Source organism: Sciurus vulgaris (genome assembly GCF_902686455.1).
Source record: "Sciurus vulgaris genome assembly, chromosome: 15".
Taxonomy (NCBI): domain Eukaryota; kingdom Metazoa; phylum Chordata; class Mammalia; order Rodentia; family Sciuridae; genus Sciurus; species Sciurus vulgaris.
In genome coordinates this window covers 83,323,385-83,345,710 of record NC_136476.1, presented here as the reverse complement: position 1 = coordinate 83,345,710, position 22,326 = coordinate 83,323,385, and the positions used below count along the sequence as shown (strand labels likewise).

Sequence of the window (22,326 nt, the reverse complement as noted above, 5' to 3'; positions counted from 1 at the left end):
TCCCCTGCCCTGCCATCTTGGGAGAGGCTGGAGGCCTGGCACCGGCACCACAGCACCTTTGTGTCCCACCTCCTGCCCCGTGCCAGGCAGGCCCTGAAGCCTTTGCATGAATGGAAAGAGGAAGGAAAGCCCTGAACAGGGAACAGGCTGGTGGTGTCGCCATATCCCCTGGTCTGCAGGTGCTGGGCAGAGATGAGGCCGGGATGGAACATGGCAAGTGGGGACTTCCAGGCCCAGAGGGTGTCACACCTGGCCTCATTCCGGTTCCATTTCCTGCTGGGGCAGTTTCATCATCTATAAAAGGTATTGAAATAGTCCCTTCTTCACTAGACTGTAGAGCTGAGACATTGAACTGCCCTGGGCCTTAATGGTTATTGTTTGTTTGGGGGGTGCTGGGGACTGAACCCAGGGCCTTATGCATGCCAGGCAAGCACTTTCCCATTGAACTGTACTCCTCTAACTGTGCCCTGGGGCTTACTTAGTTGGTACTTGATATATAGGACCCACCACCTTTTTTTTTTTGGTACTGGTGATTGAATCCAGGGGCACTTTACCACTGAGTCATATCCCCAGTCCTTCTTTTTTTTTTTTTTTTTTTTTTTCGGTACTGGGGATCAAACTCAGGTCCTTGTGCTTGTGAGGTAAGCACTCTATCAGCTGAGCTATCTCCCCAGCCCCCCAGTCCTTTTTATTAGTTAAAAAAATTTTTTTTGAAGTTTTGAGAGGGTCTTGCTAAGTTGCTAAAGCTGGCCTCAAGCTTGCAGTCCTCCTGCCTGAGCCTCCTGAATCACTGGGATTACAGGTGGGCGCCACTGTGCCAGTGTCCACCCTGCTGTCATTTAAACAGGGTTGTCCCTCAGCTGGCCTTGCCCTATCTTGGTGGTGACAGGAACAGCAGCATCTCCACCCCATTAGTTGTCTCCCTACTCCTGGCCTCATCCTGGGTGTCTAAGGCCCAGGGTGTTGCTGGTCCTGATGGGATTGGAACTCAACGCTCTCTTGCTCTCTCGTGAGACTGCCTCCTCTTCCTCCTCCATACCCCCAGGAAATGCTGGCCCAGAGCACAGAGGCTCCTCTGTCCTGGCCCTTCCCCTGGGTGGGGTGTTTACTGTTCGGTTGGCTCAAATAGTGTCTTCCTGGGGTGGTAATCTGGTAGGAGAGAGCCACGAACCACTTCCTTCAGGCCTGTGAAGATGGCCCTTGACAGGTCTAGCCTCTGTCTGGGGTCTGCTGAAGGCTCTCTGAAAACGAGACTGAGGAGCCCCCTCCTTTATCACTGCAGGCCCTGTGGTTGCTGGAAGGTGAGTGGGGGGCAGGAGCCGCCCCACATCCGGAAGGAGTAGGGTGGCACCTAGGCACGAGCCCCTTTTGGGACCTCTGTTCCTGTCCACATCCCAGTTCCTTTACCCCTCAGCAGACTTGCTAGGGACCTACCCGACTTGTACCTGAACCCGGAAAGGAGCCAGGACAGCCTCGCAGTCTGAGGCGTCCCGAGGGGCTCCTTCCTCAAAGAGGCCTGGGACCAAGCCGGGAGCTTCTGTGCCAGCCTCATTTGCCCAGGCATGTCTGGGAGACCAGGCCTCTGTGTGCTGTTAGGCACTGGTGTCCAGAGTCTTCTGGGGCTGTCTGACCACACCAGACCCTGTCTGGAAAGAACCAGGTACTTCCTGGTCCCAGGCCACTGTGCCGGGTCTGGGGAGCTTCCGGTGCATCTGTGTCCACCACCTGCCAACTGTTCTTTCACGCCTCAGGGCCAGAGGCCCCTCCTGTGGGCTCCTCTGCCAGGGAGTCCCCAGGCCTGGCTCCCAGAGACCTCTGTGCAGGCCCTGCTGGGGAGTCTTGAAAAAGTCCTATATTCTCTCTGGATCTTGGTTTTGGTTTCTGTAAATTGGAAACTGGGGTGGTAGGCGAGGAGATTTCTTAGGATTCCCTCCAGAATATCATGGAAGCACAGTTTGCTAAGAGGGGCTTGGTATGTAACCCCCTGCTAGAGCATATGTCTAGCATGCAAGGGCCCTGGGTTCCATCCACAGCACTGCAAAAAGAAAACCAAAACTTTGCTAAGGGACAGGAAGTAGATGTGTTAGGACCCCTCTTCCCCAATTCCTAGGGTAGGAAGGGTTGCTACAGAGGCAGCTCCTCCAGAGAATAGTGTAGGAACTGGAGAGGAACTGCTCCGGGCAGGTCAGCTGGACTTCCCAGGACTGTTTGGGATACCCATCCATGAGGCCCTGGTGTAGGGGCGCCCAGCCTAGTAGAATCCCAGCGTGTTCTCTGAGCCTCGGTTTTTTCTGGAAAGTGGGAGAAACAGTAGTACCCATGTCATCGTTTATGTTAGGGATTCAGTGAGGTTTGTCTGCAGGTGTTTAGAGGAGTGGGCCTCTGACCAACGGGAGGGGCTCCTTTCCTCAGCCTCCTCCTCATTATTCTGGAGGTGGTGGTTATTGTGGGGCCCAGGAAGGAAGCCAGCCTGAAGCAGGGCCTCCTGAAATAGACCTGGGCCCAGATACATGGCAGGCCTCATGGGGGAGCTCCAGGTTCGAATTTGGTCCTACGGCGGAGCTGAAGCGCCCCCTCTCTTCCAGGGGTCCCCAGCCCTGGGTTAGGGGGACAGGACGCTTCCACCTGTGGTGCAGCCGCTGACCTGCCGGTGTCCTTGGGCTGGGGAACCCAACGAATTCACCAGGCTTCTGGCCTGACTGCCCTGCCCCCGCTTCATGGTTTCCGTGGTTTCCGTTTTATGCTTGCAGGGCGGAGTCATGCAGCCTGAGAGGGACGGGGTGGGGATGGGACTGAGGCTCAGGGAGCGAGGAGGTGGACACCAGGAGAACAGGAAGCTCAGCCCTACCCCTGGAGACCACCCCATTCCTGAGCCTCGCCAGTCGCTGGCCAAGGGCTGTGCTTTTACAGTTTGGAGTTTGGATCTTCCCCCTCCAGCTCCAACTGACTTTTATTTTATAACAAAGTGTTGTAAACTCAGCAATGCAAACAACCTAGACGTTTATGAAGCCAAAAGTGAAGGTAGCAGTTCCCCTCCGCCCCCACCTCTACTCTCCAGGGGAAATACTGCCTATAGTCTGTGTGGACCCCTCCCAAACATTGTATACGTAATTGTATTACTGTTATTTTTTGAAAATAGAAAGGAAGGAAAAGGAAATAGGAAAAAAACAATGCTATATGTGCAGTTCAGTTTTAGAAATATCCAATTTTAGCAGGGAGTGGTGGCATGGGCCTGAAATCACAGTAACTGGAGGCTGAGGCAGGAGGATTGAAGATCAAGGTCAACCTGGGCAATTTAGAACCTGTCTCAAGATTAAAAAGTAGGGGTGAGCTGGGGATGTAGCTCAGTGGTAGAGTGTTTGCCTACCAACTGAGAGGTTCTGGCTCAATCCCCATTCTAACAGAAAGGCTTTTTTTTTTTTTTGTATTGAGATTGAACTTGGGTGCTTTACCACTGAACTTACATCCTCAGTCCTTCCTTTTTTTTTTTTTTTTTTTATGGGGGTGGGACTGAACTTAGGGGCACTTAACCACTGAGCCACATTCCCAAGCCCTCTTTGTTTTTATTTAGAGACAGGGTCTCACTAAGTTGCTTAGGGTCTCGCTAAATTGCTGAGGCTGGCTTTGAACTCTTGATCCTCCTGCCTCAGCCTCCAGAGCCAATGGGATCACAGGCATACACCACTGTGCCGAGGTATAGCCCTTCCTCTTTTTAAGACAGGGTTCGCTAGTTGCCCAGGCACTAGGAACCCAGGCTCTTGCCCCCCCCCCCCCCCCCCCCCCCCGGGGCTCTAGAACTGTTCATGACTCCTATGTGTTTAACAGTTCAATTTCTGTGATAGGCAAAAGCTCTCTTGTCTCTGGCTATTAAGAAGTGGGCTGCTGCCCACTTTATGCCTGAACAATACTGTAGTTATATTCATCTTCCCATATTTGCCTTTTTCACTTCTCCTGTCTCTAAGAGTCATCCATGTAACTAACTCATTCATTTCCCTGCTATGTAATGTTCCATAGCATGAATGTAAAAACATTCCATCCTCCTGTTGGTGGATATTTGAGCTACTTCTACTTCTATATTCTTACAAGCAGTACTTCTATGAGCTTTGTTGAGAACATCCGCAAGAATTTCTTCTCCAGGGTACATAAACCCAGGAGTGGAATGGAAATTTTCACAACTTTGTTTTCCCAAAGCGATTATACAAGATGCAGTTCTTTAAACTTGCTTTCTTCCTTTAAGTATCCTGTAAATGTCCTGGCCATGCTTGCCTGGCAGCGCATACTTACCTGCATACTTCTTTTTAACAGCCTCATAGTGCACTTGAGCAGGGTGCGCCTGTTTGTTTAGCAAGTCCCCTAACAAGGGCTACTTAAGTTGTTGTTTTTTACTGTCCCATTAAATAAGGTAATGAATACCCAGGCAACTATAAGAAGTAACATTTTATCCTATTCTCCCTGTTTTCCGGAGACAAGGAAGGAAGGGGAAATAATGTATCAGCGCTACAAAGCTAGCAGACAGCCGCAGTCTTGAGCTCAAGCGTGATCCCTGAGTTCGCTCAGGGTGCTACTGGGTTCAAGTCTCAGGGAAGAGAGCTGATGGTTCGAGGTGGCGGAGCCCAGGGAGAAACTCCAGTCTAAGCCCAGAGTGCTCCGGGACTCAGTTTCCCGGTCCAGGATCCTGGTGCTGGGAAGGAGAGAAACTGTCCCGACCAACACTACGCGGCTCTGGAAGGTCGTTGCTAGTTTTGTGGTCGCCACGGGCTGTCCTGACGCGCCACAGATGCGCTCACGTGGCCGCGGACCCCCATCGCCCGCCTCTCACCCTCCCCTCCGGCGCCGCCGTGGGGCGGAGCCACTGGCGGCCCGTGGCTCCGCCCACTCCCAGGCCTGGGCCGGGGCGGCGCACGGCGGCGCTAGGACCCGGCGCGCGGGGGCTGCGGCTGGGCCTGGGCGGCCAGAGCGGCGCGGACCCCGGCTCTCTGCTCCGGGCGCCATGTGAGGGGCTCGGGGGCCGCGGGGGCGGGCGCTCCCGGGCGGAGGTGAGCCGGCGCCGCGGGGCCCGGGCGGGGGGGCCGCGCGCGGGGGGCGCTCGGGCCGCGCGGAGGGGGTTCGGGGCCGCGGGCCACCCTAGACCCCCACCGGGGTCGGCGCCCGAGACCCCGGGGCGCGCGCCCGAAGGCGGCGCGGGCTCGCCGGCCTCCCCGCCAGCCTCCCCGCCGGCCTCCTGGTCCCTCGCTGACCCGGGCTGGGACCCCCGACCCCCGAGGGCGCGGGCGGGGCGGGCGCCGGGCTGAGCCCCTCGGGGCCGGCGCCGCGCAGTAGGGGCCCTCCCCCTCCCCGGAGCCCTGCGCCCTCGCTGCTGGCGGGCATCGCGACCCCCGCCAAGCACAGCCCCCGCGCCGAGGGCAGGGCGTGGCGCCCACCCCAGCTTGGGCTCATCCCGCGGCACGTCCAGCCCCGGGGCTGCCGCCCCCCAGCCCGGGCGAACGGCTCCCGGCCAGGCCTGCCCCCTGGTGCCGAGCCGGGTGCCAGGTGCACGCTGGGCAGCCCCTGGCCGCTTGCAGCCTCAGGGGACCCTTCAGGGACACCCAGTCAGGCGCAGCCCTGTAAACAAGGCTGTAAACGAGACTCTACGCCAACTCTGGGGGGCCTGCAGTGCACTTCGCCGCTCAGAATCTCAGTCTCCTCATCTGTGCAATGGGGAATAAAGGCTTGAACCAAGCAATGTAGTTAGGAGGATTCTGTGAGTGGGTTGATGCTTAGCAAGGCTCCGAGGCACGTACCAAGTCGTGGGTTGGGGTCAGAGGAGGAGGGGTGTTTTGCGGGCAAACTTGTGGAGAGGTGGGCCTTGAACAGAGATAACCACAAGTCTAACGGCTGCTGGCATGGATGGAGCATGTTCAAGCCCTGTGTGCCGCCTGTCACAGCTGCTTGCATCCTTCCACCAACCCCAAGAGTTACCTACTGTTATTATTCCCATTTCACAGATGAGGAAACTGAGGCTCAGAGAGGTCACATGGCTTGCTCGAGGCCCCCAAGCCAGTAAGTGGTGGAACCGAGATTCGCACTGGCACCCAACATGCTGTATGACCATGGCCTTCTCAGAACAGGATTGTGACGGGGCTGACCAGGGGGACCGTGGTCCTGGCTGAGGGCACTGCTCAGGCAAAGGTGGGGAAGTGCGGGGTGGGCTGGGGCCTGCAGTGCTCTAGGCTACCGCAGGAAAGGGTGTAAGATGCGGGCTAGCGCCTCCCACCCAGGTGCGGAAGGACGAAGCGTGGCCGCACCTGTGAGCCCCTTGAGTGCCAGAGGCAGCAGGGCTGATGGGGCCCCCCGGGACTCTGCACTCCCCTCTTTTGCCCTCACAGTCTGTATCCGAGGACAAGGCTCATCCTTTCCAGCGAGCCTCAGTTTCCCGATCTGTATCTTGGGGACAGATGGGAGTCCGGGGTCTCCCAGACTGGCCGTGAGGGGCTGGCCCTGGAGAAACCTGAGGCCTGGACAGGGAAGGGAGGGTGCCTGTGGGAGGGGGCGGGGTTCCGCGGTGGGCGGGGTCCGGGCTTGACCAATCAGGAGCAAGGTGTGTAGTTCTGGCCTGAGGTTCTCCAGCTATTCCTGGTGACAGTGCAGGAGTAAACGGCAGCTAGGTCAGGGGGCGGAGACAGTGGCAGAAGCAGGAGACCCTGGAGGAGTGGACGGATCTGGGGAACCCCCCCGAGGCCCCACTTTTCCCCTGCACACCCTCCCTTTCTGCCTTCTGGCCTGTGTCTGCTGGAGGTGGGCAGGACGCAAGTGCTTGTTCCCTGTTTACAGGTGGGGAAATTTGAGTCTGGAGAAGGGCTGCGTCCCGGGGACCGGAGGGCAGGGGTGGGGGTGAGGAGCACAGCTGGACTGGTGCTCCAGAGCCGAGGCCTCTGGGCTGAGGCAGGAAGGAAGACTGCCTAAGGCTTGACGGCAGCGTTTGGAGGATGGGGTGAGGAGTGAGCCCCGGCAGCCTGCGGAACCTGGACTAAACCTCGCAGGCTCCCGTCTGCACCCTCAACCCCAGAATCCTACTTGCTAATAAGTGAATTAATTCGGCAATCCTGCACTGCTGTCTCCCACGGAGAGAATGTCAGGACCTGTGTGGGGTGCCCCATCAGGGAGCTAGCTCTCAGCCTGGGGCAGACAAGGACTCAGGTTCCTTGTCCAACCACAGGCTTGGAGGATGCGGGGGAAGGAGGTGCAGGAGGGAGGGTGTTCCAGACAGGGGCTGGGCCTGGAAGGGGACACAAGGAGAGGAATCTGGGGAACTACAGGGAGTGTTGTGTGGGGGGCAGTCCCTGCCTAGAGAAGAGAGAGGAGGGCTTTGTCATGAACTGGCTGTGTGAACGTGGGCAGATTTCCTTCCCTGACTGGGCCTCCATCTCTTTATCTGTGAACTGAATAGGGCTTGACTGAGCATGTAGGAGAGCTGAGGAGGTAGAGAGGGGAAGGCCTTGACCAGCTGGACCCAGGGGAGGGTGCCCAGGCCATAATCCTTTCTGGTGGCTTGCAGGTGTGACCCCTCATCCCTGCCCCCTGGGCCACCTGCAGGACGCTGGCCCCTGCCCCTCAGCAGACGCCGGAGAGAGATGAGTAGCAACAAAGTAAGTCCCCATCACTCATAATCCATCCTTCCCTCCAGCCCCCTTGCTGGGGTGGAACCCAGCTCCTCACACATGCTGGGCAAGTGCTCTACCACCCCCAGACCAGGCCCCTTCATTTCTTATCCCCATTTGAGCTTCTTGCTTCCTTCTCTGGAATGGGCTTCTTTAGACCTGTCTCTGGCCCTCCACCATGACTTCCCTGCTGAGGAGTGACTGACATCTGGGAGGTCAGAGCCCTGCTTCAGCTTTTGATCTCCTTTGTGGCTTTGGGCAAACTCCTGCCTCTCTCTGGGCCTGGGATTCCTCTATTGTCCTAGGCTGTGGTGAAGGACTGGCATGAAGGTGACTGTGGAGTGCTGTGGAGGGCGGGGACAGTGTGCATTGTCAACTGTGAACATTACCCCGAGGGTGCCAGCATTCCATCATCCATTCGCTCACACTTTCTGAGCACTTACTAGGTGCCTGGCCCAGTACACCCCTTCTCTGGATGTGAGGCAAAGTGTGAGGTTTGGAGATAGGGTGGGGTGGGGTGGTGCAGTTGTCATTAGTCTGAGCTAGGAGGACGAGACCATACTTGGAACAGAAGAGTTTGATGCAAAGAGTTATCAACAATAACAGGGCATTGGAGTAACACAGGTTTGGAACTCCAAGGAATATAGGTGGTTCCCAGCCTACGACTTGAAATGCTTTGACAGGATTTTTGAGTTTTGTTGGTGTAAAAGGTACATGCATTCAGTAGAAACCAGACTTCAAGTTTTGAACTTTGATCTTTTCCCTGGCTGGAAATATTTGGAATACCACTTTTTTTTTTTTTTTGTAATACTACTTTCCTGTGATGCTGGCCAATGACGGTGAGCCACAGTTCCTTGTCAGCCCTGTGATCACAAGGTACTCTGCAGGAATCTGTTGTTAAGCTAGGATGTTTGGTGGACTAGATACAATGTATCAAATGAATTTTCCACTTATGATATTTTCAGCTTAAAATGCGTTTGTCAGGACATAAGTCAAGGAGCAGCAGCTATAAGAGTTGCCCCCTCCCAAGGACTGAAACCCAGACCTTGCTGGAGAGGACACAGCTGCAGCCCATTGGCAGCCATACAAAACTGCCTGGGGCAGGGAAGCTGCTCGTCTCTGAGCGCTGGGGCAGTTGGGTGCCCTGTATAGGTGACTTTGAAGAAGCTGGGATCACAGCAAGAGCCAGGGACACTCCTGAAGATAGGTGCCTGCCCATGCTGCCAATTCCTGCATTCTCTGGGTGCTGGAGAAGATGCCTGTGTTGGGGAACCAGTGGGCACTGCAGGAGCTCCCCAGCAAGCCCCCCAGAACCCAGACCCCAAAGCCTCTCCTCCTGCAGTGTCTCTCCAGCATCCTCTATTGATAAAACTTAATACGCTGCTGCCTGCCCAGGGAAACTATTTAAAGGGCCTAGATCCATTTTCCTAGAGCAGGCGAAACAGATGAGCTTGGAAGTGAGAGGCACTATAGTTATCCCTTGGTGTTCCCAGGAGATTGGGTCTCGGATCCCCTGGAGATACTGAAATCGAAGGCTGTTCAATTCCATTATATAAAATGGTGTAGTATTTGCATATAACTTAACACATCTCCTATATACTTAATTTTTAAATTTTTGGCAGAGCTGGGGATTGCACCTAGGGCCTCGCACATGCCAAGCAAGTGCTCTACCACCGAGACACCTCCCACCGCTCCCCTATACTTCAGCTGTCTCTAGGTCACTTAGGGCACCCAGGAGCTGTGTAAACAGCTGTCACACTGTACCGACTGGGGAGTAGTGGTGAGGGGCAAAGCCCGTCCGAGCTCAACACAGATGCAACCCTTGTGGGCCTACCTCCACTTGAGCCCACAGGTGGTTGAATCTGGATGCAGAACCAGAGGGTGTGGGGGTGGTTATATTTGAATAACTTAGGGGGTTACTGTTTGGGGAAGGCCTGGACCCTGCTGTGTGGATGGGCACCTGTCTCTCAACATCCTTTTATCTGCATTTGGAGGGAATCCTGACACCCTTATCCAGACCAATTCAGCTATAAGGCAGACCAGTCCCAATCCTGGGTCCGGGTGAGCTCCTGGTCTAAGTGAGTGGATGGCGGTTTGAATGCAGTGTGATCTGTGCTGTTAGAGGGGGAACTCGGCTCGAGAAGGAAGTGCCCAAAGTGGTCTGGAACAACGAGCAAGAGTGAGCGGGGCGTGGTGGGCAGCAAGCGGGTGGGTGCTGGGCCTGCAGGCACCTGGGCCCTCACCGGCCTTTCCCCTCTCCAGGAGCAGCGGTCCGCAGTGTTCCTGATCCTCTTTGCTCTCATCACCATCCTCATCCTCTACAGCTCCAACAGTGCCAGTGAGGTCTTCCACTACGGGTCCCTGCAGGGCCGCACGCGCCGGCCCATCAACCTCAAGAAGTGGAGCATCACCAACGGCTACATCCCCATTCTTGGCAATAAGGTAGCGTGGCCCTGGGAGCTGCCTAGTGGCTGATCCTCGACCCTGCCCACCAGCACTCCTCCCTCATCTTCCTCCATGTCTTCCCCTGCTGTTCTCATCCCTCCTAAAGGAAACGATGAGGCCTGGAAGTCAAGGCCCTGGCCTCCAGTGACTTTAACTCTGGCTGCTTTGTGACCTTAGATCAGTGTCCTGCACCTCTCTGGGCCTCAGTTCTCTCCAGGGTCCCACCTTCAGTACAAATATTCTGCTGTCTCCTGAGTTCCTTTGGAAGTATGTGTAGTTTTCACGGATCTCTGGGGAGTCCATATGGGTTCGGGAGCCAGGGTGCTGCACTGCACAAAAGCAGTAATGATGGCGGCTGTCCTTTATCAAGTTCCTGCTGTGTGCCAGACACTGATCATCAGTACTCCACAGGCAAATTCTGTGAGGTCAGCATTATTATCTCTTGAAGAGATGGATTTCAGGTGCAGTAACATATGCCTATAACCCCAGCAACTCTAGTGGCTGAGGCAGGAGGATCGTGAGTTCAAAGCCAGCCTCAGCAAAAGTGAGGTGCTAAGCAATTCAGTGAGACCCTGTCTAAATAAAATACAAAAAAGGGCTGGGGATGTGGCTCAGTGGTTGAACAACCCTGGGTGCAATCCCTGGTACCAAAGAAAAATCAACTTGTATTTCTGAGGTTTACCCCATAGTCCCTCCCTCTCCTTCCTCACTGGCTGCCCTTAATTTTCTCCTTTGCTTGCCTAGTGGGGCACCCCTAGCACTGGACGTACCCCAGAGCACATTAGCAGGTGTTTAGAGACAGATTAACACCTCACTCCGGCTTTGTCTACCCTGAGGACCCTCGAAAGAGGAAAGGAAAGGTGGAACTGGGAGAAGGTGGGCCAGTGAGTGGGTGATGTGGATCGAGGCTCAGCCTGGCCTGCAGCTGCTTCCCGCCTGAGAGGGGACGCCAGGAAGCGAGCTCTGGAAAGTTGGGAACCACATTCCAGGCACGCGCGCAGGGCACGGTGCTGGGTCTTGGAGTTAAGGGCTTGTTTGTGGGTGGTGAGATGTTAGATACACTGAGGGAGGTGTCCTCTTCCAGGAGCTGAGGCTGGGGATCTGTGTCACATACACCTGGTTCAGATCTAGGCCCCGACCCTCTGTTCTCCCCACGTCCTAGTCTGCCTGCTGTTCCTCCTGCTGTGAATACTCGAATACCTGTCCCTAGGTGGCTGCTTCTCAACTCTGAGAGGCCTCCCTGGATGACCTCTCTCTAAAGACACCTCCATTCCAGTGGCTCCTGATCACCTGCCCGTTTTATTTTTTTCTTGGCATGTTTTATGTTCACTGTCTGGCTCCCCGACTGTGAGCTCCTGAGGGTAGGAGCCAGTGTCTCTTGCTCATTGCTCTGTCCCCCATGATTGGCTGTGAGCCAGCTTGCTGTGACCCTCTGCTGAACATGGAACGAATGGGCTTCAGTTTACCTTATCTTTAAAATAGGCATAATGATTCCGGCTCCTGGAGGCCTGTGCAGAGCACGGGCCCAGCACTGTCTGGCTGTGATACTGTTGACTTTCCTTGCCCTCCAGACACTGCCCTCCCGGTGCCACCAGTGTGTGATTGTCACCAGCTCCAGCCACCTGCTGGGCACCAAACTGGGCCCCGAAATTGAGCGGGCCGAGTGCACAATTCGCATGAACGATGCGCCCACCACGGGCTACTCGGCTGATGTGGGCAACAAAACCACCTTCCGTGTGGTGGCCCATTCCAGCGTGTTCCGTGTGCTGCGGAGGCCCCAGGAGTTTGTCAACCGGACCCCTGAAACTGTGTTCATCTTCTGGGGTCCCCCGAGCAAGATGCAGAAGCCCCAGGGAAGCCTCGTGCGCGTCATCCAGCGGGCAGGCCTGGCCTTCCCCAACATGGAGGCCTACGCCGTCTCTCCCGCCCGCATGCAGCAGTTTGACGACCTCTTCCGGGGTGAGACGGGCAAGGACAGGTACCAGCCTCCTCCCTGCCCCCTCTGGCCGGCCCTGCGCTCCCTCAGCATGCTCCTCCCAGGGGCCCTGAGGCGCCCAGCATGCACTGCTCTCAAGTGTGGTCACTTCTTGCCACCCTCTGGTCAGGTCTCCTCAGAGAGTTCTTTTCACCTCCAGCTCTTGACATGGTCACCTCCAGCATGTTCCACGAGGCCATTTCTCCCCAGGAGGATTCTTCCCCTCATGCATCTCCCTGAGGGAAGATGGGCTCCCAGCATGCTCTGCTCTAAGGCGCGAGGTGCTTCTGGCATCCTTTTAGGAGGCTCCCCATAGCGTTGTGCCTAATGCAAAGCCTTGACTACTCCCAGCCGCATGCCTTGCTGTAAGCTCAGGGTTCTTCCCAGCATGCTTTATTCTCAGGCTACCTTATTCCCAGCCTGCTCTACTCTGACTAATCTCCTAGAAAACTTAGATCAGCACCTTCAATATAAATATAATGTGAACCACATAACAGAATTTAAAATCTCATAGCAGCCACATGAAAGGGGGGGGAAGGTACATTTAACTTTATTTCATTTAACCCAGTATGTAAAACATATAGCTCCTGTGCATATTGTTAGATTTATATCTAAACATTTAAACATTTTTGGAGCTATTGTAAATATTTTTAAAAAGTTGGGACTGCGGCTGAAACTCAGTGGCAGAGCACATGCCTAGCGTGTGTGAGGCACTGGGTTTGATCGTCAGCCTCACATAAAAACAAGCAAAATAAAGGCATTCCGTCCATCTACAACTACAAAAAAAATTTTAAAAACTGTTCCCAGTTGTTCATTAATATATAGAAATATACAGACACATGATTGATCCCCCCCCCCCCCCCTCCCCGTGGTCCAGGAATCAGACCCAGGTTCCGAAACAAACTCAAGTGCTCTACCACCTAGTTACATCCCCAGCCCTTGTGAGTTTTTCGTTTTGTAGTACTGGGCTTGAACTTAGGGTTGCTCTACCACTGAGCTACTTCACCGATCCTTTTTTAATGTTGTTTTGTTTTATTTCAGTTTTGGCGGTCCTGCTAAGTTGCTCAGGCTGGCTGCAAACTTTCAGTCCTCCTGCCTCAGCCTCCTGAGTTGTTGGGATTACAAGTGTGCATCCCTGTGTTCAGCTGAAATATGATTGATTTTTGTGTTGATTCTAGAAGATATTTGTAGATACTTTGGGATTTTTCTATGCAGATAATCATGTTGTATGTGATTAAGGATAATTTTGTTTCTTCCCTTCCAATTTATGCCTCTTATTTCTTTTTTTTTTTTGGGTAGCAGAGATTCAATGCCAGGTGCTTGACCACTGAGCCACATCCCCAGCCCTTTTTATATTTTATTTAGAAACAATGTCTTGCTAAATTTCTTAAGGCCTCACTAACTTGCTAAGGCTGGCTTTAGCAGTTCTCCTGCCTCAGCCTCCTGAGTCACTGGAATTACAGTTGTGGGCCACTGTGCGTGGCTATTGCCTGGCTTTTGAATATTGAATCAGCTTTGCATTTCCGGAATAAACCCCACATGGTTGTGGTGTACTTTTCTTTTTGTATATTTCTAGACGTGATTTGCTAGTATTTTGTTGAGACTGTTGTCTGTGTTCATGAGAGATATTGGTCTGTAGGTTTTTCAGGGTTTTGCGTGGGCTTTGTCCTGGTGTTCTGTATTTGATTGATTTATTTTTGCAGTGCTGGGGATCAAAGCCAGGGCCTCGCACACGCTAGGCAAGTGCTCTACCACTAGGCTCCATACACTCAGCCTTGTGGGTATTTTTGCTGCTGACTTTGCCTACCTTGGGCATTAGGTCAAGCTGGAAGAGATTTTTGTAGAATTGGTTTTGTTTCTTTTTGAACATTAGGGTTTGCCAGTGAAACTCTCTGGGTCTGGGTTAGTCCTTGGCAGGAGTTTGTCCCTGGGTGCTGGGGTTCACCCTAGGGCCTGAAGCCTGCTGAGCGCGTGCTCTACCACCAAGCTAAACCCCAGGTTCCAGAGGTTTTAACTTGGCATTTTATTTTTTATTTTATTTATTTATTTTTTGTAGTTACAAATTATTCACGTTACCTATTTCATCTTGGGAAGTTTGTGGGTTTTAAGGCATTGACTCATTTCATCTAAGTTGTCAAATTTATGTGTGTGGTTGTGGAATTTTCTTATTACCCTTTCGATGCCTTCAGGTGTATGGCGATTTGCCCTCTTTTATTCCTGATGATGGTAATTCATATCCTCTCTCTTTTTCTTCTTCAGCCTCACTAGGGGTTTTTTGTTTTTGTTTTTTTGGTACTGGGGGTTGAACCCAGAGGCACTTTTACCACTGAGCCACATTCCCCACCGTTTTTATTTTTTATTTTGAGACAGGGTCTCGCTAAGCTGCTTAGGGCCTTTGCTGAGTTGTGGAGCCTGGCCTCAAACACACAGTCCTCCTACCTTGGCCTCCAGAGTCACTGGGCTTACAGGCAGGCACCACTTCACCCAGCTCGGCTAGAGGTTTTTTGTTTTATTTTTTAATAAATCTTTTTAAAGAACTACCTTCCACCAAATAAATGCCAAACATTTTAAGCTCAACCCATAATCAATATGAAAAAATTATCAATGACATAACTACATCCTTTTCATACTATTCAAGAAATCACTGTGTGTCTGACGCTCACAGCACCTCACCACACACCACCAGATCAGCCAGCACACGTGCTAGTGTCTGTGCTGGCTGCAGAGGGCAGGCACTGCCTGGGCCTTTCCTGTGGCTTGCTCTGAGCTGCTGTGCTCCAGCAGGACCTTCTCCCATTACTCTCTTCACGGGTTTGTCCTGGTGTGGGCACAGCTGCTTTAGCATGCTCTGTGGTCCTGATCCCTCCCAGCATGCCCACTGTGATCAGCTTCCCCAGGGGTTATTCCCAGCATGCCCTGCTCCTGCTCTGTCCCTCAGAGGAGTGTGCTCCCCCAGCAGGGCTGGACAGGGGTCCAGGGGTTTGGAAATGGGAGTAGGGTGGGTGGGAAGAGCTTCTGGGAAACCTTGTGGGTTGACCCTTCCTGCCTGCATGTCCCTGATGGTGATCCCTCTCTGCCTCCAGGGAAAAGTCCCATTCATGGCTGAGCACAGGCTGGTTTACCATGGTGATTGCGGTGGAGCTGTGTGACCATGTGCACGTCTATGGCATGGTCCCCCCCGACTACTGCAGGTGAGCCTCCCAGCCAGTGCCCACCCAGCATGCCCAAGTGCTGGCTGCAGGGTGGAGCTGGTGGCCTGGAAATCCGGGTCCTTTGAGGGCCCGTTTCATGGCATCCAGGATGCTCTGTGCAACCTGGGCTCCTTGGCGCTGCCTCGGGCTCCCGCCCCACGCTCAGCCCGAGTTTGTTTTTTAACAGTAGTTTTTGCTGGATGAAAAGCCCAGTAGGTGTCAGCTGTACTTCACTGAGTGAGTGCTGGTCACACGCCAAGTGTGGCTACATTACTACCTTGCTTATTCTTCCCAGCAACCCTAAGAGACAGGGAACGTTGATTTCCCCCTTTCATAGATGGGAAAAACCCAGGGAGGTGTTTTGTGAGGGGCCTAAGGTCTTGCAAACAGTAAGGGATGGGCCAGGCTCCAGAGCCCACAGCTCTTACCCCTGCCTCCATCTGGAAGAAAGAAGTTCCACTGCATCAACGCAACAGACGCAGATGGTCACAAACCTAGTCTGCCCTGCGCCCATTTTGTAGACAGGGAAACTGAGACCCAGGGACAGGCAGGCGTTTCCCCCACTGAGGTCCTGGCAGGTGAGGGGCTGAAAGCAGGGACGCCTCTGGCGCCCACACTGCCCTGATGCCCCCATCTGCTGTGCCCCAGCCAGCGGCCCCGTCTGCAGCGCATGCCCTACCACTACTACGAACCCAAGGGGCCCGACGAGTGTGTGACCTACATCCAGAACGAGCACAGCCGCAAGGGAAACCACCACCGCTTCATCACGGAGAAGAGGGTCTTCTCGTCCTGGGCGCAGCTGTATGGCATCACCTTCTCCCACCCCTCCTGGACCTAGGCTGCGCTGCCTGGGGGCTGCCCGAGGGGCTCAGGAGCAGCCGCTCTGCGTGGGCCACCTTCCGACCAGCCTAGGCTGCTGCCGGGCTGCTGCCGTGTCTCTGGCCAATCAGGGCCTTGATGAGGGCGTGTCCTCTGGCCAATCAGAGGTCCTGGGGCATCTCTTGGCCATTCAGGGATTTGGGGTTCTTTGTGATTTATCAGGTGTGTCGGGGGATCTTTCTTGTCCAGTCAGGGTCTGAGCATAGTCAATCAGGGTATAGGGGTCTTTCTGAGTCCGTCTGAGGCTAAGGACTTGTCCTTTCCCATGAGGCCTTGGTTCAGAGACCCAGGAATGGGCCCCAAATCACTTCCTTCTTAGCTTGGGACGCAAGGGTCCTGTCCCAAGGAGCTGCGAACTTGCCGTCACCCCCTCAGTTCCCAGCATCAGAAAGGGAGATTGTGTGAGCGTGGGAACAGTCGAGACTGGTCAGAGAACTCGTGGGTTCATGGAGGTTAGTGGGAGGTTAGTGGGAGGCCATTGAGGCCTCGCTCTTCCTGAGTGACTTGGACAAGTCCCTCCCACTCTCCAGGCCCCTCCTCCCATTCAGGTTCTTATGTGGGATCTGAGACCTTCCACCTCTCCGACCACTGCCCTATTCTCTCGAAGACAGAATCCCCCAGCTGCTGTCCCTCACTGGGAGGGTTGGGGGCTGGGTGGGCAGGGGTGGCCTTCCCCCAACTTCTGGAAAACTTTAGGGTATTTTTGCGCAAACTTCCCAGGGTGGAGGGTTCTGGCAAGAAGGGACAGAGCTCTAGCAGTCCCAGCCCCTCAGCTCAGCTGCCGTACTGGCTCTTGGCGGGCCAGGTCTCCTTTTCTACCCTCTTAGTCCCACCTGTCAAGGGACCCTTCTGGGCTGAGGGGGATCCCAGCCACACTGGGGCTCCAAGAGGCCTTTGGAGATGCCAGGGGCTTCCACAGTCTTCCCCCAGGCTGGGCCTGGGGTGACTGGAGGGAGCCAGGAGCCGTCTCACCTGGGGCCGTGTCCTCGCTCAGGCACTTTATTGAGGCTGGCGCTGGGGGTTAGGGGGGTGTTTGCTCCCTGCCCTTCCAGAGCCCGGAAGGGAAGGGCTTCCGGGAAGAGGCTGTAGAGTGGGGGGCCTGGAGGCCAGCTGCGAGCCATTGCACATGGGGTGGGGCACACGGTGTCAGCCCCAGACTTGGTTTTGTAATGATTTGTAAAGGAATAAACACCTAAGATCCAGCCCTGTGTCCTGTGTCTCCTGGGGAGAGCTCAGCAGTTTGTCCCAGTGGGCATGTGAAGGGTGTCTTGAAGACTGCCACATCCTCTGGGGTGGGAGTTCAGAGAGGAGGGACAGCGGCTCTTCCAGGTGAGTCCTGGTCTGGGTCTGACAGCTATGGGGAACTAAGCCCACCCCTTTCCCCGCCCCGCCTTGCCCCCAGAGACTTTGGACAAGTCACTTCACCTCTGACCTCAGTTCCCTCCAGCAGAACAGAGCTAGACACTGCTCTAGGGCCTCAGGCTCTGAGGAAGGGAGGGAAGAGCCCCTGCAGAGGCAGCTGCTGAGAGGGAGGGACAGCCGGGGCAGAGGACCAGGAGGAGGGAGCTGGGTTCAGAGGGAGCCAACGGCCACCTGGGACCCGAGGTAGCTCTGAGGCCTTGGTCCTGGAGGGCAGTACAATTTCCTGCCAGGCCCCACAGAAGGGAGCAGGAGGGAGTTCGGTGGGCTGCAACCCTGGCAGGGGCGTGGTGAGCTGAGGGCTCAGGTTTCTGCCAGCCTCCCCGCGAGGCAAAAGGGCTCCGGGAGGCAGGTCCCTGACTCCGGAGATTACAACCTGTTTAGGCAGATAAGATGCCCTTGGGAGCTGCCTAACAAAGGTGACTGTGTGAGACAAGGGCCTGCGGCTGGTGGGACCTGCTAGGGCTGCTGGGGATAGGAACGAGAGCTCTCCCCAGAGCCGCCAGCCAGGATGGTGGGCTGCTGGGGCCGGGAGGCAGGAAGGGCCCTTGCTTTTCCGCTCATTTCGCGTGCTCCATATCAGCTGGGATTGACGAGGGGGGGAATGCCCTGGACCAAAGTCAGGTGTGGGGCCCAGAGTCTTGCTCTTGAGCAGTGAGGTGGCAGCAGTGGGAAGGACCAGGGAGAGAGGAGACTCTTGGGGCTAGATGCAAAAGGCCAGGCACATTAGCTTGTGGGTGGCTGAGCTTTAGTCCTAGTCTGAGAAGTCCAGTGGGGGCCGCAGCAGGCCGGGCAGGAGGCGGGAGGGAGCCAGGGTCTGACCAGGCCCAGGAATGACTGGCAATAGGGTATCGGAGGGCAGGGACTCCTCCCAATGTCATGATAAGGGGTGCTGAGACCTATCATTGCACATTTCCAACTCAGTGCAAAAGCTTCTGGGAAAAAGGGTTTCTGGGTTTCTGGTGTCTCCCAGAAGGCCGTGGCTCTTCCGTCTGCCCACCTGTATGCATAAAGAAGAGGTACACAGGCATCCCTTGCTGGCTGTGGACCTGGGAAGTGCAGGCGAGCATCAGGAGGAGGGACTTTGCTGGAGGACGCTGAGGGCAGGAGGCCCAGGAGGCCAGGGTCTGGTCCAGCCCAGCTTTCGCCTCCTCAGGTTGGCTGCTCATTGCCAAGGTTAGCTTCTGGAAGCCCACCCCTTGGCCCAGTCCTCTGCGTTCTGAAATCTTCACTGGCCAGGACCAAACCCACCTCCTCCAGGGGCATCTGCAGTCCTCCTGAGCCTTCCTCTCCCAGGGGTCCCTGTGGGGCCACCTGCTTCCTTACCTCCTGGAGAGGGTCCCACCCCACCCCACCCTTCCTCCAAGGCGGGTGTCTCTCACTGGGACTCCCACCCGCTGCAAATCCAGAGGGGGCTGTTCTTTGCTGGGTTTCCGTCCAGCTGTTTCCTGGGGAAGGCCACCAGGGGGCCGCCTGGGGCAGGTCCTGTTCTCCCTCTCCTGGTTGACCAGATCCAGCTGTGAGCCTCTGAGCAAGGTGGCCCGCATCACTCCCCCGCCCAGGGCTTGTTTTCTTTAATCAAAGTATTTGGAATTGTTTCCTGAATCAAAGTACTTTGAAAATGTTTTTAAAAAGTGATTTCCTTTTTATTTGCTTATGTTTTTAGGTATTTTTTTTCATTACAAAATAACAAACTGTACACATGATATAAGGTAGAAAGTGAGGGTATTGTCCAGTTCTGTTCCCTGTTAAAGTGTAGGTAAAACCTAGGCACAGTGCTGCTGGCCTGTATACCCAGTGACTCAGGAGGCTGAAGCAGGAGGATGGCAAGTTTGAGGCCAGCCAGGGTATTTTAGCCACACCCAGTCTCAAAATAAAAGTTAGAAAAGAGCTGGGGCTTAGCTCTGTAGTAGGAGCACTTCATGCAGGAAGCCCTGGATTCTTTCCCCAGCACTATATAAAAGGAAAAAAGAAAAAGTCTTGGGTATAATCTTCTAGATTTTTCCTCAATGCATTTTTCTTCCCACTCCCTTCTCTCCATTTTTTTCTTTTTTTAGATTGTAGCTGGGAAATAAAATTTTGAAAACTTTAATACCCCAACATTAGTGGAAAATCTCCAGGTTCATATGCAAATAATTAAAGCAGATGCTGATTTTTTTTTTTTTGTAATTTAAAAAAGTGTTCATTTTAAAAATTTGTTGTAGAACTGGTGCGGTGGCACATGCCTGTGGTCCTGCCACTCAGGAGGCTAAGGCAGGAGGATCAAAAGTTTGAGGCCAGCCTTTGGCAACTTAGCAAAAGACCCTGTCTCAAAATAATCCTGATCCCCAAAGCCCCTGGCAACCACTGTGCTACTTTCTGATCCTGAGTTTGACTACTTTTGGTACCTCGGCTGGTATCTTCAAGGGCCATCCATGTTAAAGTTGTCTTTCACGTAAAGAAATCATGCTTCTTGTAGAGAGTACTAAAAATACTTGAGGGAGCCTTTTTTATAAGAAGTGAAAGTCTCGCCTTCAACCCAGGGTCACATGTCCACGCCCACCCTCAGGACTTTGCCCCCTCAGCTCTAAGATGCAATCATGTTGATGGTAACACAACACTATTTTAACTTTGCAGAGGTAAAATGCAAAAAAACCAAAAAACAAAAACAACAACAACAACAACAACAACAAAACCCATCTGGGACTGGATTTTACACATGGCTGCATGTTTACAGGAGTTTTTATGCAGCTGGGATGAGACAGGGCAGTTGCAGTTTTTGTCTGTTTCTAAGGCTACGCATGTCCGGGCCTTCCACACCACACGCCAAGAATATCTGGCTTTTCTCCTCATGCCGACCCTACCGGAGTTACCGCCCCTACCCACCCCTGCTCTGCCGCCGTTCCAGTCAGTCCTGCTGGCACTAGGAAACCTTCCTGTGCGAATTTTGGCCCACATTTGATTCCTTGAAGTGGATTTCTAAAAGTGGGAGATGGCGCTGGAAGTTTGATTTGCATGATCAATTTGCATTCCCAAGGTGGCGCCATGCCCACGGCCATCCGGGCTCTCCTCCCATGCAGAGGCTCTGACTCCAGCCTCCACCTCCCACAGATGAGGAACCTAGGGTTCAAGGAGTGATGTCACCGGTGGCAGAGCTGGGACTGGCCCCAGGCCCCTAGTGTCCTGGCTGCTAAGGCACCGCCACCTGAGGTGTTCTTCTGCTGGTCTGCTCACTCTCTTACTCAGACACCTCCATGGCTCCCTAGTGCCTACAAGACAAGTCCCAAGTTCAGTCCACCCTGCCATTTAAGGCTGCTGTGTTCAGGTCTCCATGGATCTGGTGGCTAAGGGTATGAGCTTTGAGGTTGGTGGCCTTGGACTCCAGTCCCTTCCCTGCTACCTTATTGAGCACCACCTTAGTGAGTGCCAGTCAGTCACCCTGTGAACCTCTGGGTACACACACGGCTTTCGAACAGGGAACTTCAGGCAGACTCTAACACGCCAGCCTCACGTTGGTCCCCCGAGTTTAAGGGTTCCTGGACAGTTGGAGTCTGCTCTTCCGCCCAGTGCCTGGCACACAGGGTGCTCACTAACGGGAGCTGTCCTTTGTCAGCATTGTCAGACCCCATCTGGTCTGAGTGTCCCGAACCCCAGCTCACTCATGAAGAGCTGCCCAGCACCCCTTCTGGGGCCGGGCTGACTTGTAACTTACCCAACCACCAGGTCTTTGGGGTCCTCGGGAGTTTCAACCTTAGGGGAACTTGCAGGACCCCTCCCAACAGGGCGGGAACAGTCCCCAGGATTCTGAGCAGGGCTGGACCCAGAGCCCCAGCAGGCTGGCCTTTCTGCCACCAGTCCATTGTGGGGTCTTGCACACAGCACCTCACTTCTCCAGCCTCAGTCTCCCCAGCCCGACCGTTTCCTCCACTGTCCCCCTGCAGTGATTCGGGCACAGTGGAGGTGACAGGAATGGAAACCCTCACAAACTGTCCAGTGCAGGGCCCAGGAGGGCAGGAGCAGCCACCTGGGCGCCAGCCTTGCCCGGGCTTCCCATCAGGGCTCTACTCGGTCCAGTCCCCGCTCCCTCCTCTCCCTCCCTCCCTCCTTCTCTCCCTCCCTGCCATCGCCGAGCGCTGGCTCCCGGCATGCTGCGCGCTGACAGCCTTATAAATAGTCGCCGTTGCCGCGGCCAGCCAGGACGGGCAGGGCGCGCACCCGACGCCCGCTGCACCCTCCCCGCCTCCAGGTCAGTGCGCGACCTTCCGTGGGGAGGGGAGGGCCGCCTCCGCGGCGTGGGGGGCTCGCCTGGGGGAGGGGTGTGTGGCAGGCTCCCTGGGGCTCTGTGTGTGTCCATGGGCGCTGCTAGTCCCTGCTCTCAGGCTCTGGGTTTTGTGCCACCCTGTGTGTGCCTTTGTGTGTGTGTGTTAGCCCCTCCCAGCCTCCCAGACCCCTTTGTCCTGGTGCTCCAGGTCCCTGCCCTTGCTAGGGCCCAGCTGGGGCATAGGGGCGCTGGGGCCTGGCCCCCTGCCCCAGAGGACCTGCAGGGTGGCCTGTGTGCTAGAAAGAGTTCTCTGTGTGTCACTCCCAGCGCTGGGAGGACCGGGAGGCCCCTGGATGCTTGGCCCCTGCCCCAGCCTCTTGCTCAGGGGGGTTTTGTGGGAGCCCTGCAGCCCGTGGGGGTCCCGCTGCAGCCCTTCTCAGCCGTGCACTCCCACCCCAGGACTCTGCAGCAGCAGCCAGACAGGCCAGAGAGGGGACACTGGCTGTCCAAGGTCACTCGGCTGGTGATGGAGTTGGGATT

The 22,326-nt window shown here is 55.0% G+C and overlaps 1 protein-coding gene across 1 annotated transcript; it reads left to right on the top strand.

The window, feature by feature from the left end:
* Positions 1-6,089: 6,089 nt before the first annotated feature.
* ST6GALNAC6 (ST6 N-acetylgalactosaminide alpha-2,6-sialyltransferase 6) lies at positions 6,090-17,329 on the top strand (the record flags this gene model as incomplete). The annotated part of the gene is given in 8 exon segments (XM_079112989.1): positions 6,090-6,139; positions 6,141-6,155; positions 6,157-6,168; positions 7,535-7,625; positions 9,900-10,079; positions 11,654-12,060; positions 15,141-15,248; positions 15,897-17,329. Coding segments are annotated over 8 exon segments (1,053 nt in total). The 3' UTR covers positions 16,087-17,329.
* Positions 17,330-22,326: the final 4,997 nt, after the last annotated feature.